This window comes from Platalea leucorodia (genome assembly GCF_965183815.1).
Source record: "Platalea leucorodia genome assembly, chromosome: 6".
NCBI classification, from domain to species: domain Eukaryota; kingdom Metazoa; phylum Chordata; class Aves; order Pelecaniformes; family Threskiornithidae; genus Platalea; species Platalea leucorodia.
The window spans coordinates 79,223,517-79,239,754 of record NC_138828.1 but is presented as its reverse complement, the minus strand read 5'-3'; the positions used below and the strand labels follow the sequence as shown (position 1 = coordinate 79,239,754).

The 16,238-nt window shown below is 43.2% G+C and overlaps 1 protein-coding gene across 10 annotated transcripts in view; it reads right to left on the bottom strand.

The window, feature by feature from the left end:
• Positions 1 to 13,564: 13,564 nt before the first annotated feature.
• Positions 13,565 to 16,238, bottom strand: part of CTBP1 (C-terminal binding protein 1) — a 253,159-nt gene continuing 250,485 nt past the window's right edge. For 6 of the 10 annotated variants that reach the window (XM_082315830.1, XM_082315832.1, XM_082315839.1 and 3 more), the window contains one exon: positions 13,566 to 15,012. In XM_082315830.1, the coding sequence (XP_082171956.1) occupies positions 14,826 to 15,012 (187 nt within the window). In that variant the 3' untranslated portion in view covers positions 13,566 to 14,825. Of the gene's footprint in view, positions 15,013 to 16,238 lie in introns of all 10 variants that reach the window. The other 4 variants (XM_082315834.1, XM_082315837.1, XM_082315833.1 and 1 more) reach the window with 2 other exon arrangements.

The window sequence follows — 16,238 nt, the reverse complement described above, 5'->3', positions numbered from 1 at the left end:
GATTCTCTGGGTTTGTACAAGGGAAGCTCCCCACTGAAGGTCTTGCAAAGTCTGCAAAGACTTTGCCAAGTCAGGGCTTTTGAGTCACTGGATAAATATGGTCCTCTGCAGTCGTGTGGGTGCTGCCTGCCCCTTTCCTGTCAACACAGAGCGTTTCTTAAATACTCCCCAGAGGTGCTTTGGTGAATCAGCCAGCCATGTGAATAAGGCAAGGATCCAGATCTAAAACACCATCATAAATTTGGTGAAGATCCCAAATCTGGGAAAAGAGTCTTCACAGAGCTTGTTTTTTTCACTTTAACAAGAATCATTGCAATCACCTTTGAGAGAACAAACGTCTCATAAATAGCAGTCACAAGGTACAATGGGATGCAGTAACAACCTCTGCAAGCCACAATCAGCCTCGTTGGCATATAAGAAAGAAGAGTGTGTGGGGGGGTGACAACTAAAGATGCAGCATGAGAGCGCAGTAAAAATTCAAACATTCAACAGCTATTCCACATAACATTTACATGTCATTTTCTGTTCTAATAAGCCAAAATGAAAAAAAAAAAACAATATAGAAGAGCCATGCTACCAAGGAGATATCATCAGCCATTGCCGAAAATAAAAGAAAACATCAATTCCCTGGGGTTTTTCATCAAGAGGGTGAGTGAAGGGAACACACGAGTCCTAAGGCTGTGGCTCGACTTCCCCGTGAGCACCTGGCAATCTCACACCGCCGGCTCCAGGCGCGTGAGCTGAGTTATCCTGTCTGGCTCTGACCAGCACTGGCAACCAGTGGCTCCTCGCCCCTGCCCTGTTTAGGAGTGCTGAGTGGAAACCAAACGCACAGGGGGATTGCGAGGTGCTCTTCCATCTCAAGCATTTCAGCGACCAGTACGCACCAGTGACACAGCACGGGCTGGGCTGTTAATGAAAGCCACCCAACATGCAGGGTGTTTTAAAACAGGCACCCAGTCAATTCAGCAGCTTTGTCCCCATTCCGGGAAAATTTTCCCAAAGACATCTCTTTCCTCAATTTGTACTTTTCCGGAGACCTAACACATCATTTGGGGGTCAAAATGGCACCAGAGCTGAGCAGACACCCTCCTGCTTTTTTGATTGAGGTGACAAAGCAGAGAGGGACCATCCAACAAAAGAGATTTAATCACATCTCGCCTTAGTCCCGACTTGCAGAGGAAGCTGGAGGGGCAGCTGCGTTGAGGGACAGCCTTCCAAAGCCGTGAGCTCACGACCTGCGTCTGCCCCCGTGTTTATGCTGAACGAGGTAATTAATCAGGTCAGCACGGCACTGTCAGCACCAGCAGCGACTTCCACGCGTGCTCACGGCCACCTCTGCCACGGCGGGATAGCACAACGCCTATTTGTGGGTCAACGGCTATTCTAACAACTGACCTAAGCTTTCTGGGAATGTAGGACTTGGACTAACCAAGCAGGCTGAGCTCAGAGGCAGGTCTCAGACCTGACACTGAAGGTGAGCAGATGCAGGAGGGACTACCAAAAGAACAGTTTTCTTTGCCTGCCTGCTCCCAGCCTGGCTTTCTCTGCAGCCGGGATGTGCGAACAAAGAGCAGCAGACAGGCAGCAGACAAAATAACTTTCTCCTTTCCCGCACTTCAAACCCTGTCCATGATTTTCCAGCTGCAGCCTGTCCCTGACACCATGAGAGAAGTAGAGGGGAGCCAAAGGGAAAAACAAAAAAGCCCTTTCTGAAGACATCAGGCCAGTTGTACCCTGGGAGGGAAAACCCTTGCTGACTCGAGCCCCCTTCCCATCTGCTCCATGGAGGTGACTGACCGAGGCAGCGGAGCATGAGATTTGATTATAATTATTGTCTTAATGCAGAGCTGAAATTGTTCCGAGCACGCGGAGCTTCTGGGAATAGGCAAGCATCCAAAATAATCTTTGGACTAAAAACTCTGTGACGAAGAGATGGCATAAACCGACAGACATCACAAAACCCTTTGGAGTCTACTTCTCATCGAGCAGGGTTGTCCCCGTCAGTCTGCAATTTCACCTCCAGACAGCTCCCGCTTTCGTTCCGGCCTTGGCAGACGCATTGTTTTTCAACGAGGAAAAAAATACCTATATCGAGGGATCATAAACCAGCTCAGCCCAATTAAATCAAACCCAGTGGCTGCCGGGCTGCTCTTCTCTACACAGTCAATTCCGATCTGGTGCCTGCCGTGCAAAACCAGCGGCATTGCAGGCTGCAGCAACACAATTAGGACCGAAGACCAGATCTATAAAGGTATTTAGATGCCTAAGTGGCCATTAGACATCTAAATGTCTTTGCAGAGTGACACGCAGCTCTTGGGGCAGAAATAAGTTTTCTTACAAAGAAACCAGCTCTATTACCCTGTATATTCCTGGGAACTCCTATATGGCACTTGGCGTCGAGCAACACCTGTAGCTCAAGTTATGAGAAGCCAGATGCATGGGGGCACACCACCTTCCCATCCACTCCTTTTTCTCTTAAACTCCAGAAGCTGGAAGCATTTACTACTCCCCTGCTTCTCATTAAATAAGCCCGACTTCCTGGAGGCCGTGCAAAGCTTTTAGTAGTTAGCAGCACATGGTTAATTAGAAATAAAGAGTTTGCTGGCTGGAACATATCATGCTGTACATCCTTGGGAAATACGTCTGCAGCAGTCCAGGTCACGAGCGGATGCTTTTTGCCTATGAGGCGGTTGCTGGTGGTATAGCAGAACTTGGTGAGCATCTTGGGGATTTTACATGATAATCGGCCAGTGTGCACAAGGCTTAAGAGTTTTGGCTGTTGGCATCAGGGAAGCAGGATTTGGTCTCTCGCCTGAGTTTTGCTAATACCCAGGCACTGCAAAGGAATCCAAATGGCTTATGCTATTCCAGGTGGGCAAAGCACCGCGTAGGGTAGGAGCTCACATAAAGTCGATCCAGGAGAATTAGTATTTCTTCTGGCTGTTATAGCCTGCCTAATTCTAACTCCTCTAGGAGTTATTTCACCATTGCATCTGTACAACGAGCTCTGAAATTCCTATTGCAGTGACTTGGCTATGGGTACCCCTGCAAAGGAAATTCACTTAAAACACCCTTCAGAGTAATTCAGCGTTGGAATGGACAAGGATAATCTGCAAGCAGGTTGCAGGGGGACTGCTCTGCCTTTTGAATGAAAGTTCCCCTCAGTGCCTTTATGTTAAAGGTTTATTTTTGTGACTCTCAAGTAATGCAGAGCCATGCTTCCCTCTTCCAGCATGCTCCTTCTGAATCACATTTCCTCCTGGTATTTGGAAGAGCAAATGACAATAAGAAGTGTGAAACCTCTGCGGCCTCGCCAAGTGTGAACCGGCCTCCCTGCTGGGAAAGGTTCTAGGAAAGGACATTTTGGACAATGGAAGCAGGTGTTGCCAATATTCAATTCTAATCTTTTTGTCAAGTGCAACATGTTTTTGTTAATTTTACTTCTGCGTCAGACCTGCGAGCCCTGCCTGCTGTGCCCAGGCTCCTCTCCCAGCAATCCCACGCCGCGCCGCTTCGCTTAACCTCTGCTTTGTTGCACATCTCTATTACTCTGAGCGGTCGGAGAAAGCCTTGTCTGTTGATTATAAATGCTGAACATCTTAAAGATATTTTATTTCTGATTAAGCACTTTATAACTCTGTTCATGCAAGTATCAGGCCAGATTTCCTCATTTTGTAGGCATAAGAAAGTATTTTTTGCTTAGTTCAATAAAACCATTTGTATTCATCTTTACTGATTCCACTATAGCTTTCCCTTGCTCAGCAAGATGTATATTACAGTCCGTTTAATTGTGTGTTTGATCTTTACTACTTAACCAGATCTATTTATCATTACAATGCATCAGTACTTTATAAAGCTTTCAGGCACATTTATCAGCATAACAAAGCTCCCACTACAGAAGAGTCCTCCAGGGAAATAAAGCAACAACAACAAATACTTTAATGCAATTCGCTTAACAGTACAAATATTTGTAATTACAAAAATCTTTAAGTGTGCTTCCTCCATAAATGGCATGTTTTACTTAAAATTGCTTTCATAATGTGATAGTGCCTCCAATTTATGCAGCTGATGGTTTCCTCACGTTAAAGAAAGCAAGGCCAAGTTAACCGGTTTCTTATATTTTCCCTTTTGCTAATGTGAAGGCAGAACTCAAGTTACTGATGTGCTATTGAAAATTTGGTTACACCTAATAAAATGAGAACATTTAAAAAACACTAGTGCGTGATTAATAACTGCTATAAATACATTACAGCATGAATGCAATGTTACAGATAGCTGCAAGCCATGTGTGAACTAAGTCCACAACAATCAATTAACCATTAATTGTAATGTCTGTTAATCATTGATTAACCCTTTATAAATAACAAATGCGTTACCCTTGCTGTAAACTGGGACCACCAGGTTACATTACATGGCTGTTCATGTTTCTCATGTCTATCGAAGACAAATACATGTAGTCAATCTGTTGCAATTCCAGCACCATTTTTATATATTTAACGTTCTTGGAAAATATGTTGTTACTCCATTGGCAGGTTATTTTTTTTTGCTTTTGCCTCATAGGAAATTATTGCAAATTGAAGGACATCCCAGAAAGTCAGCTTGTACGGCTGAAAACTGTCATGTCACAAGAATGACCTGGGGATATTTGTTTTTTCTTATCATGCAGTGAGTCATCCTCAGATCATCTATGGAAAGTGCCTGACCCGGGCATTGCGACTGCAGCTCTCTGCTACAGCACATGGGAACAGGACCCACGGGGCCTGACCTGAGCAGGCATCCAAGGGACCGCGGTGGGCGGCCTAAACTGAGCTCTGAGCACCCTGTGCTTTTCGTTCAGAAAGCAGGGTAGGGCCCAGCAGCACTTTTCAGACCTCCGGCTATCCTCCCACCTACAATGAAGTCTCCTGCCTCCAGACAGCAGCAATGGGAGACTCACCTTCACCAGATCCATCACACCATTAAAATCACCAGAACTGCTCGAAGCCCCAAGAACTAAAAATGAAATTACACAAATGAAACTAATACAAACATTAGAATATCAGCACTAAGATTCTGAAGGCAAGTACTCAAAAGTCAGCAAAATCCAGACTTCTGACATTTTGTGAAACCTCTGTGTGGCCACATGAATATTGTGATGCTTAAGTGACAAGCATCGTGCTGTATTTTCCATAGCATTATATATAGCCTTCCATGCAGAAGATGAATGCTCCATTAATAAACAACTGGCCAAAAATCTGCTCTGCATCCACTGTTTCTGCTTAGACCCGACCTATTGCCATTGTTATTGTGCCTAATATTAACACGTAGACTTTAATGTCCCGTCTGCCAAAGACAGGGAGAAGCAGAGGAAATCTAATTCTGCCCACGTTTCTCATCGTTCCAGACCAGGACATTCCCACCACATTCCAAAATATGATATTTCAGACCATCGTTTTTGGGGCAAAACAAGTTCTCTGCTCTTCCAGGCAAAACCTTTGCCAGGGGAGAGGGAATGAACGTGCCACTGAAGGCCGTCGCAGGACCTAGGTGTGCAGCGGATGAGTTTCACGTCCCAGCATCTGTGAAGAAGAGGTACCACTACCCAAAAAAGGTGGGATCAGCAGAGCAGTCGCATGCACAGCTGCAAGCAGTATGGGAAGGGAACAGGACAACGAGGGCAGGACAGGCTTGGATGTGTGAAAGTTGTCTGAAAGGAGCCAGCCAAGAGCGCTGCTGTCACCAGAGAGAGGGAACCGTAAACTTCCCTGCGAGGGCCCCTGGAAGCTATTGAGAAAACAAAAAAACAGACCACGATGGAAATCTGTAACTTGAGACATCTCCAGTAGGCAAAAACACAAGGACGTGTTCCACAGAGGACAAAATCTCATAGAGTCGGGATAACAAACAGCGTAATTTATGCCCAGGCTTTAGAAAAAGCCTAGGGTGTCCATGTTTCCCCTCTGTATTTTAACGAGCCTTCGTATTTGTGCCTGTAAAATATTTGGAGCGGGGACTATCTTCAAATATTCATTTACATGTTTATAAATACAAGGAAGCATTTGCAGAGCCTCTGTCCTGAACAGGTCCCAGGTCTTTGAGCTGTCTGCAATTTAAGAAGGGAAACGACACCTGAGCTGTGATTCACAGGTGAGCCAGGACTGACACAGCTTCATTAACAGTCTCCCCAGGCTGTTTAATATGTTATCCTCTTCAAACTCCGTGATGTGACAGCAAATTCTGCTGCTGAAATGCTCTGGGCAGGCTTAAACCCTGACCAACCGATACGTAATTAAGAATAGGAGCATTTACAGAGGTTTAAACTGAAGATTCTCCATGTACTTTATCTAAATATGCCATAATAGCTTATAAAAAAATAATATTTATAGAGGAGGCTCAAAACAGCCGGAGGGCAGGCGGAGCACGCTGTTTAACGGGGCTTCTCCCTGCGGTTTCGGTGCACAGTGGCTGCTTTGCCACCTAGTGGCCACCGCGGAGAGATGGCCAGTCTTTCTGTGCCTTGGCCACCCGAAGGGTCCCTCAGCTCCCAGATCTTGGAGGGAAATAGCAGAGGGAGATAGTAGCAATTAAAAAAATACAGCATATATAGCAATCACGAACCAGATCACCTCTAGTTCTTAAATTTAGCAGAGAAATCAGGAGAAAAGCTCATGTATCACAGCCCGGGGGCTCCAGAGCCGGGCTACGGCCCTGGCTTGGAACAGCGAGCAGCAAGGGATTTCTGAGAAGGGAATTTGAGAAAACAACAGTTCAGCATCTGACTTCGTTCCTATTGTAAAATGCAGCGGTTGGCATGAAACAAGCTTAGATCATCTGTCTCACTGAAGCCAAGGGTTTGGGTTGGTACCGCAGCAGCTGCCGCTCGGCACCTCCACAAGCTCAGGCTTGTCAGACGGGAAAGCACGTTATTACATTGTATTCTTCTATTACATTTTCAGATATTTAACTTACCGCGAGGGTCAGACCGCAAGTTCTGTCCCCTGACGTGTTCAACCAGCCAAAGGCTGCAGCAGGCAAACCTTCCCTCCCCGGGCCGAGCAGACACTGCTTTTCTGAAAGTCCAGACCCCTGGAATGAACGTATTAAAAAAGAATTAAAAAAAATTAACACATCACAAACAACAAAACATTGCCCTTTCTACCCAAGAATCTACCTCCCCAAAGGGATTTCAGAGGCTGATGCAGCTGAGCCTAAGCATCTGTTTAAGAATGTTTCCAACATTTGGAGTTTTAAACCTCACAATAATAGATATTGGGGGTGAATTATCAGATGTGGATTATCAAAGTAGTTTTTCAAAAACAGCACCACAGGTTGGAGAAGTTTCATCCTTCTCTGTCTTCTGGGGATGGATTTTCAGTGGGCTGTAGGCATCTGGAGAGAGCGGGGATAAGAAGCAGTGCACAGAGGTACATCTTCTGGATGGCATTTCATTTCTGCAGTGTGCATTTCCTAAGTAATGAGGCCACTTTGAAACTAGAAAATTAGATTGATTGCCATGAGAAGTTTACACCAGACACTCTAGGATCTGTAGAGACTGTCCCTGGTTTATTCTACTGCAACCTCAGGCACTTAATTGGAAAGACTACCTACACGAGGAGCTATTCCTCTTAAGCTTTCACTTAGGTCACCGAAGAGAAGCAGAAGAGAGAGCCCAGACAGACGAATCTGGATTTAAGAGCAGCCAGCATCTCATGGCTAGTCAACAGCCTTTTCAAAGGAAAACCTGTGGTGTCTGCTTAGATCTGAACTCACCGCTGTCTTTCACAAATACATCACGAACTACTGGGAGTCAGCTCCACTGGCAATTAATTGCAGACGAAAACTAAAATGCTTTGGGGATCGCAGCAACATCAGAAACCTTACCCTGCTTCCAGCAACGTTGGACATAACACATGAAGAGAGCTCTCCAAGTGGTGAGGTCCAGTCCCAGACCCTGTGTCACTGGGAAAGACAGTCACTGGAATGACACATCTTGCTCTGGGATGCATGTGAAAATCCAAGTGGGACGTGTGCCACAATCCAAGGGGTCACAATTTAATATTGCTCTTTCACCAGACTTAAGACTTTTATTTTTCCGTAAATGGGATCAGATCTCAGCTACTAGTTACACGCTGCAAAACCGTGCCTTTAGCCTTTGAATTTACAGAGGTTGAAAACCTCTAAAAATGAGCTTTGAGTCACAGTGGAGATTTTTCCTCTCTTACCTGTGCTTCTTGCATGACGAGGGCTGTATCCTGTGCTTAAAATGGCTGGTCTGCAGGAGGAAAAGAAAAAAGAAAAAAAAAAGACAGCTGTTCAGAGCATGAATTCTTGAAAACCTCCAGTTCCAGCAATCTGTTTCAAAGGATGGGCTTTCCGCTTCATGCTTGGAATGGAAAGTGATGGCCTTGGAGCTAATTACAAATGGCTATAACTTAAGAGAGAAAAAAAATCTATCATCATAACTTCATAACATGATAAATACATCTCACATACACTAGGCCTTTAAAAAACATGGGCAAGCAAACAGCAAAATGACCAAAAACCCATAGCAAGAAGCAGCTGGAAGTCCCCTGACTCCATTTTAATCTGAAAACTACTGGTGCTGATAACAGCAAATACGTTACTGGAAAACACCAAAAGCAGATTCTTTTTCTGTTGTGGTTTAAGAACAGTAAAATACAGCACGGACTTAACCTTACATGAGGGCTTAACTGAAATCCTAGTAAACAGCAACGGAGATTGAAATGGGATTTACTCTGATGCTTTTAGGTGTGCTGAAGAGCACCTACCACTGCTCGCTGGGTTCCCGGGAAGGGGAATACGCGCTGAAGCCGACAGCTGTGTTGGAGGCAACTGGCTTGAGAATGCAATCCACTGCATCGGGTGGGACGCTTCGAAAATGGCTGGAAGGGTTTGGAAACACAAGTCTGAGCTGTTTGCTCTTCGAGGGATTTATTTTTAAATGTTGATGTGCTGCCCTAACTCCTAGGGTTCATCCAGGGAGGACCAGCTCCATAAGCTTTTCCCAAACTATACAAGGACTCTGCTTCCACAGCGCAGACGAAGGAATAGCACTGTCACACTGGCACATAATTGTCTACCTCTAGTATCAAATCTGATATGTAAAAAGGCTCTTGTGGCAATTTAAGCTAATAATTTTGCTCCTTTTATTACTTTCAATCTTTGCATCTCAAAATATATTCAAGTATTTAATTTTTTTTTTTTAAACTCCCTTTATTTCTTGAGCAGATCGGCAATGCTTCCAACTGGCGACGGCTTATCCTTTTTAGGCAGCACATGAAAGAAGGGAGATAGATGTGTAGCTGAAGACTGTGCAAGTAACAAATGTCTTCAACGGATTGGCATGCTCAGAGAGTGATCTACATCATCTTGGAAATGTCTCAAATGCCTCTAATCATCCCAAGGACATACTTTAGTATGGTGGCCTTGGCACAGTGTCACAACCCCCCCCCCAAAAAAACCCCAAACAATGCTCCTTCAAGAAAACACTCTGTTATGACTCTGAGCAGAAATGTAAAGGCAAAGAAATGCTGAGACTAGATTCGAAGAGCCGTAATTGTTTCTGTAGTACAGAAAATGCAGGAAGAAAACTCCAGATGAGGAACTGCATAAAAAAAAGACCAACTGGGTGCTCCCAAGCCCAAAAGGGGACATAAAAAATAGAATATTGGATATGGGTTTAGTGAGGTAGAGTGCATGGAGGTCAGCCAAGGAGAGCTGAAAAACAACTGGTCTGTGTTGAGCTGGAATTCACAGATGAAAAGTAGAACGGACCAAAGGACACTTCTTCTAAAGAAGGGAAGAATTCTAAAAGTAATGTTCTAGGTCCCCCGAACGCTGGAAGGAAACAAGGCAGAAGGACAGGAGGCAGATGTTGAGGGACAAACAGCCCGATACGAGGCACGAGACCCAGATAAGGTACATTCTGCAAGAGGCGGAGACACAAGGGGGGCAGATGGTGGGATGAAAGCGAGCGCTCGGACTACGACAGTGGGAGCACTGGGTTGAGCATCTACTCAACGTGGAGCTTACGCTACTAATGAGGTGCTCAGCTCTACCTAGGCACATGCAATTTGAAGACCAAGATGAGGATTAATCAAGTTCTTCAAGCACTTGTGACTTTGCAGGAAAAGAGTTTACCAAGGAAATTGGAAAGTCAACGGAGGCAAGAAGAAAATAGCTGAAAATCAGAGATCAGAAATCCCATACTTGCATCTGCAGAAGATAACCATATTGCACTATGTCATTCGAAAGGACAAAAATACAGAGCCACAAAGGAAAGGATGTGCAGAATAATGAAAGAAACTGGAAAACAGATGAATAACACCATTTGGTCTTCCTGGAAGATGTGTCACTGACCTCAGTACAAAGGCAAATTGGCTAAAATGTGACACGCTCACTACATTCAAGTCAGCCTACATGACCTCATGTTCAACATGAAACAATAACTGGAATTCAGAGACAGAGAAAGCCAAATTAAATAAAGCAGTTTTAAAATTACAGTGACGGTTATCCCCTATTTAAACAAACTATCAAAGGAAATAGCAAAAACCCCATCACTTGACATTTTAATACAAAGACTAGAAATCTTTCTGAAAGATTTACTTAAGTCAAAACACGGTATCAGGTTTCATGAAGAAGCATATTACATTTAACGGCTTTACTAAGTGGTCAGACAAAATGACCTAATATTACTCTCTACCCTTAAAACAGATGGCTGCTTTTTTTTTCTTTTTTCCTTTTTTTCCTTTTTTTTTTTTCCTTTTTTTTTTATTTTTCAATTTACAAAAGGTAGAAAGGTTGGAGTAAACTGAATAAAGGAAATACTGGCAGTGCTGCCTTCTCCTTCAAGCAGAACAACCGACATTATTGAAGCATCCACTGAGATTCAACAGGAGGAGAAGAAACCCCTTCGGTCGGAGGCAGGGAGTAAGCTGGTAACAGCCAGACTACAGCAGTCACAGTCATTTGGAAAGGCAGCCTTAATCATTTGAGGTGGAAGGCCAGACAAGCAAATAACAGGGCATTTTCTCGAAAAAAACATACTATAGGAAAAAGCCTTGAGGCTTGTTATAAAGGAAGCTGAAGTGTTTTACCCTGAATGGAACAGGCCTCTAGTTGTTGGTTTCGTAGCAACCTTGTATGACCTTTAAACACTGTTCTCACATTTTGGATTGTAAAAACAAAGTTATATAAAAACAAACAACAACAACAAAACCCCAAACACAAAAACAAGACAAAAAAACCAAGCCAAGCTGCAAGGACTTCAGGACTGACTCCCAGTCACCTCAACTGGAAACCTGTCCCAGGACCTCCCTGCTGACAGAGATCTTTTCCCAACCCCCAGTTATGCTTGTCTCTTCATATACCAGCCTTTCTTTAGCATTCCTCCTTCCTCCTCAGCATTTACTATTTATAGTCATTTCCCCAACTCAGCCTTCCCTTTAAGCTGAAAAAGCCAAGTTACTCTAATCTCCTCCACACCTTCAGTCGTTTTGAGAGCCGGTCTTTGCTAGGACTTCAGCTCGAGCTCACCCTTTCAAAAACGCATGACCAAAAACTACACATCAAACGCTCCAGGTGCCCCGTAGCATCTCCGATCCATTCTCATCCCTACCAAAAATACTGTGCCAGATGCATCTGCCATCATAGGTTTTTTTCCACGGCTGCCCCATCACGGCAATCAATCGGTCCTACCATGGGCAATCACTTTTGGCTCCTTTTTTCTGACAGGTTTTTGTTTCGACTTGCAACTCCCTGACTTTGCATTTGCACAACTGGTCTCTTTCTGCTTCTAGCAGCCCGTTCTTTGATACCGTCCAATTCTCGCGCAGGCTCCAGAGCCTCCTGCGTGCTGGTGATGCCTGCAAGCTTTGAGCCAGCAGTGGTTTCAGTATGGTTGGCCTCTTTCTTGGCCAAGATCCTTAATTCAAATACCACCACCAAAAAAACCCTCTGACTGTTTGAGGCAGGCACTTCGATTACCTCCCCTTTCACCTTTCAACACTGCCTCAGGTCACCTGTGGCCCTCTGCTGCCATCGCCTTCCCCACTTTATATTTTCCCGCTAACCGCATCTTCTTCCGTCTAAACTTTATTTAGCACATCCTTTACCAGCCGGAGGGAATCTAATCGCATTTCCACTACCCAGCAAAAGCAGTCATAAAAGATACAAGGTTAGTCTGGCATAACAGCCTTTGTTTATGACGGTACACTTTCCCAATTACTCATTTACTCCAAGCCTTTTTTTTTTTTTTTGTTTTAAATTTTTTAATTCAACTTTTCAGCCCATAACCCAGAAGTCAGCACCCATCGGTCTTGTCATTGCCAGGGTGGCTTTTCCTTTCTGCTCCAACAGAAGCGGGAAACCGGATCGCCCTCCAGCAGCCAGACCCACAGCTTTCAAGCACTGCCATAAAAACACTGAACATGTTACCACCACAGTGGCAATGCCCTATCGCACCCGTCAGTGCAGTTATTTCAGGCTCAAATCCTGAAAAAGTTTGCATGGATGACGGCTCAAAAATATGAAGGACAGCAAGCTTCAGAACCGAGCCCGAGAGGTGCATGCAATAAATACCGGTGCCTTCACGTCCAGTTCCTCAATGGATTGATTCACTAGAAACAAAGCTTACTTACATCAGCCACATCCAAAGTGATGCAAGGGGGAAAAAAAAAAGCCCTCTTGGTTTTCCTCGGGAAATTTCGTTGCAAATGAGACTGTCAGCGATTCTCTGCAGCCAGATGTTAAGTGTTTGGTTTACATATGTTAAAGAAGCATCTTCAGCCTGACAAAGCAGCATCTTAAAACACGAATTATCAATGAAATATGAAATCCTACTTCAACTGCAGGAGACTGCACTGGGCTTTTTTGCAAGTTTTTGGCCACGAAGCTGTTAGAAGTGTCTTTGCTGGGATAACTTGCAGCTTTAGGGCTGTTTTCTGTTTCATTTCATGGAGGGGATAGGAATGGTTTTACCATCAGATAAATTGTAATGGATGACATTTTGGGCTCTAAATGTTCAAGGCAAAAACCTTCCACTCTTCCATGGAGACAAAACGTCACTGTATGAAGTGCTCCTAGGGTACAGACCCGCAAGTTTCAGCCTTTCTTGATTTGCAGCCTCCGAACATTTTCCTAAGAGAAGCGGAGGCCGCTCTGTAGACTTGCGGGAACGGGGGAGAGGAACTTTTCACGCATCCCATACAAACAGCTCACTAACCCTAAGTGCACGGTTACTAGTTCGGATTAATAGTGAACAAATAGACAAGAGACCACCGGGGAGGTTTACGTCCAGGTTCACTTTCGCCCATCCTGGATTTCCTTCTTGCAGCAGCTAAACTTTCATCTTGCTTTTTTAAACTGCGTAGGGATGAGGGACATCTTACCCAGGAGCACGGGAAAGGCCAAAACATTGCAAACACTTCTGCCCGTGCTCAAAGAAACAAACTCCTTCAATATAGCAAACACAATTACAGCCTGCTGCACGCTTCCATCGTCACAAAAGCAAATAAAACAATGGACACTTCTCATGTTGGACTTCGGCAAAAGACGTTTATTATTATTATTATTATTATCGTTGTGTTGCTGTTGTACCTCCTCTGCTCTGCCCACAGTGGTGGCATAAATGCTGTTACCATATTGTAGCTGATGATGCCGGTGTACAAATCAAAATCCATCTTAATTTCAAACTCCATTAGAAACACAGGAAAAAAGATCAACATTTACGAAATGTAAAGGGAAAAATGGTATGGAAAGAATTATTTTTTTTTATTTTTCAGGCTTCCAAGACAGTATTACAAACAACAGAGAGCAAAGTAAAGCTAGAAATGAAATACTTGACAGCATCTGTTTAAAAATTACAGCTAAGAAACCTAATAAAAGTTGAATAAACAGTTACTAGAAATAAAAATTTTTACACATATGATATTTGTCTGGGATTTTTATTTCTTTAAAATAATTCATACAAATGGTTACAGTCACAAACATGATTTTAACCAAAAATATTGCTAGCCTACCACATTACCAGGAAGGAATCAATGTAGGCAATGAAATGCTGCTACTTTTCAGTAGTCTAGTGCCTTTTTCGCATACCACCAATAATATATACTTTAACTGGTGACAAAAAGCACAATGCTCGTTTATACAAAACCTTTTTTTTTTTCCTCAAAATCTCTTTGCAAGGTTGTCTTCATTTTGAAATAAGGGAATTCATGCCAAAATTAGGAGAAACTGTTTTTCTTTTGTTTACTAAATTATTCTAAAAAATAAGACAAGCAGGTAGAAAAAACAATGCACTGTGTGGCGTAGAAAGAAAAATGGGAAAAATTCATTGTCCTGAGAAGTTTGCCAACTGCCTCATTTTTGGGCATGTTTTAAAATATAAAAGAAAGGATTTTTAATCTCAAAATTGGTTTGTTGAATGCCTCCCTTATGTTTTTCCTTGTTGACAGCTAAGCAAACAAACCCTTTTTTAATGTTCTAAAAACTGTACACAGACAAGTACATTCATGATATAATTAACTACTAACTTCTCTTGCTTAACAAAGAACCCATAAGACACAGAAACAGTGAATCAGTCCACTGGACAGGGACAAACTACAATTTATACGGAGGAAAAAATGTTTCCAAATCTTCTTTTTGTCTCCCACCTTTTCCTTTTATACTGTATATTGGACCAGTTTCTAAAATAATAATCGTCTCCTCCTGTAAGTTCATGGTTTTGCCTTTAATCAAAATCCAGGGTTTTGTTTTGTTTTGTTTGTTTGTTTTCCACACGCTGAAGTTGAAATCTCCGATGTTGGGAATGCTGTTTTCGTAGGCTACAATTGGTCGCTTGGGTGGTCTCTATCAGCTTCTGGTTTGACAGTTTGGCCGGGGGAAGGAGCATGGGGCGGGTGGGCTACAGCAGGGAGGCCATGTGATAAAGACATAGGGTTGGGGACTATTCCTTCTACTGCTGTAGGTATGCCAGTTGAAGCCACACTTACAACGCCTGGGGGATACCTGCTGAGAGAAGAAAATGAGAACATACATTAAAACCAAGGGATGATGACCAGAAAGCCCACCTTGCGTCCTTCCACAGCTATAGAGATTCTTCTTTTGTTTTCAGACCAGTGAGAGACAGTTGGTTAAGCTCTAGATGAGACACCATATGCAGATGCTGCTAAACAAAGCAAAAGATGCTGTATTTTACCCAAACGAAAAATAAAGGTTTGCTAGATTGTTTCTTCAGATTTCAGATTTAATAGCATGATGACAGCACAGCAAAGGAAACAACCTGGAAGTACTGCTCCTCTCAAAGTATGCCTCAACAAGAGGTAACTCAGGCTAGGTCCATGCACTGCCTATCTGTTCTCTATGACTCTTCCTCAAGCTGACCTTCGGGGATTTTTTTCCTCCTTCGTTCTCATGTAGACATTTTGAAATTTCGTTGTTGCGGTTTGAAAAAATATTTCTTTAAACTAATCTCGTAGTTGTAGCTTTCTGATAGCTCCCCAAAAGAGCAATCATACCCCCACACTCTTAAGATGACAAATTCAAGCCTATGAAACCCAAGTAACTTTTTCAGCATCAAACTTGCCGCTGTATTTGTCTGAAAGAGAACCAGTACTAGTTATACAGAGGACAAGTGCTTTAGGCAGACTGCAAGAAAGAGAGATGCAAACACAAAAGCTATGGATGGTTTTAAAGATTTCTTACCCTATCTGGAAGAACACCAAGGCCTAAATATTTTACAAATTCAACAAAAAAATCACCCTCTGATTCAGCTTGATTTTATGATGGCTCTGATATCATCAGGCTAAAAAAGTATCTTGCAAATCTACTGTTTCAATCCCAAAGTTTAGATGTCATTGATGAACACTGGTATTTCACAGTGCTGTATATAAACAAAACTCCACATGAACACTTTTAACAAAACTATGTTTTCTTTTTAGCCAAATACCTCAATACCCATTTGCAAGTTATCTCATGCTTGCCACTTAACACTGGCCCTTTGCCTCCCCTCCCCATCATAAAGCTGCACACTCATCCCTTGTTTTCTCCTGCTATATTCTGCTCACCCAAGCATCCTAGTGAGCACATTATCCATTTAAAAGCCTAAACACACAAACCTACCACTTACTCACTGTGGCATTTGCTACCCTAGTATTTACTTAGAACTAAGTGGCAGAAAAGGCACTTGTAGTCTAGTCAAGCTTTTTTCAAATATCACATTATTCTGCTGTTGATTT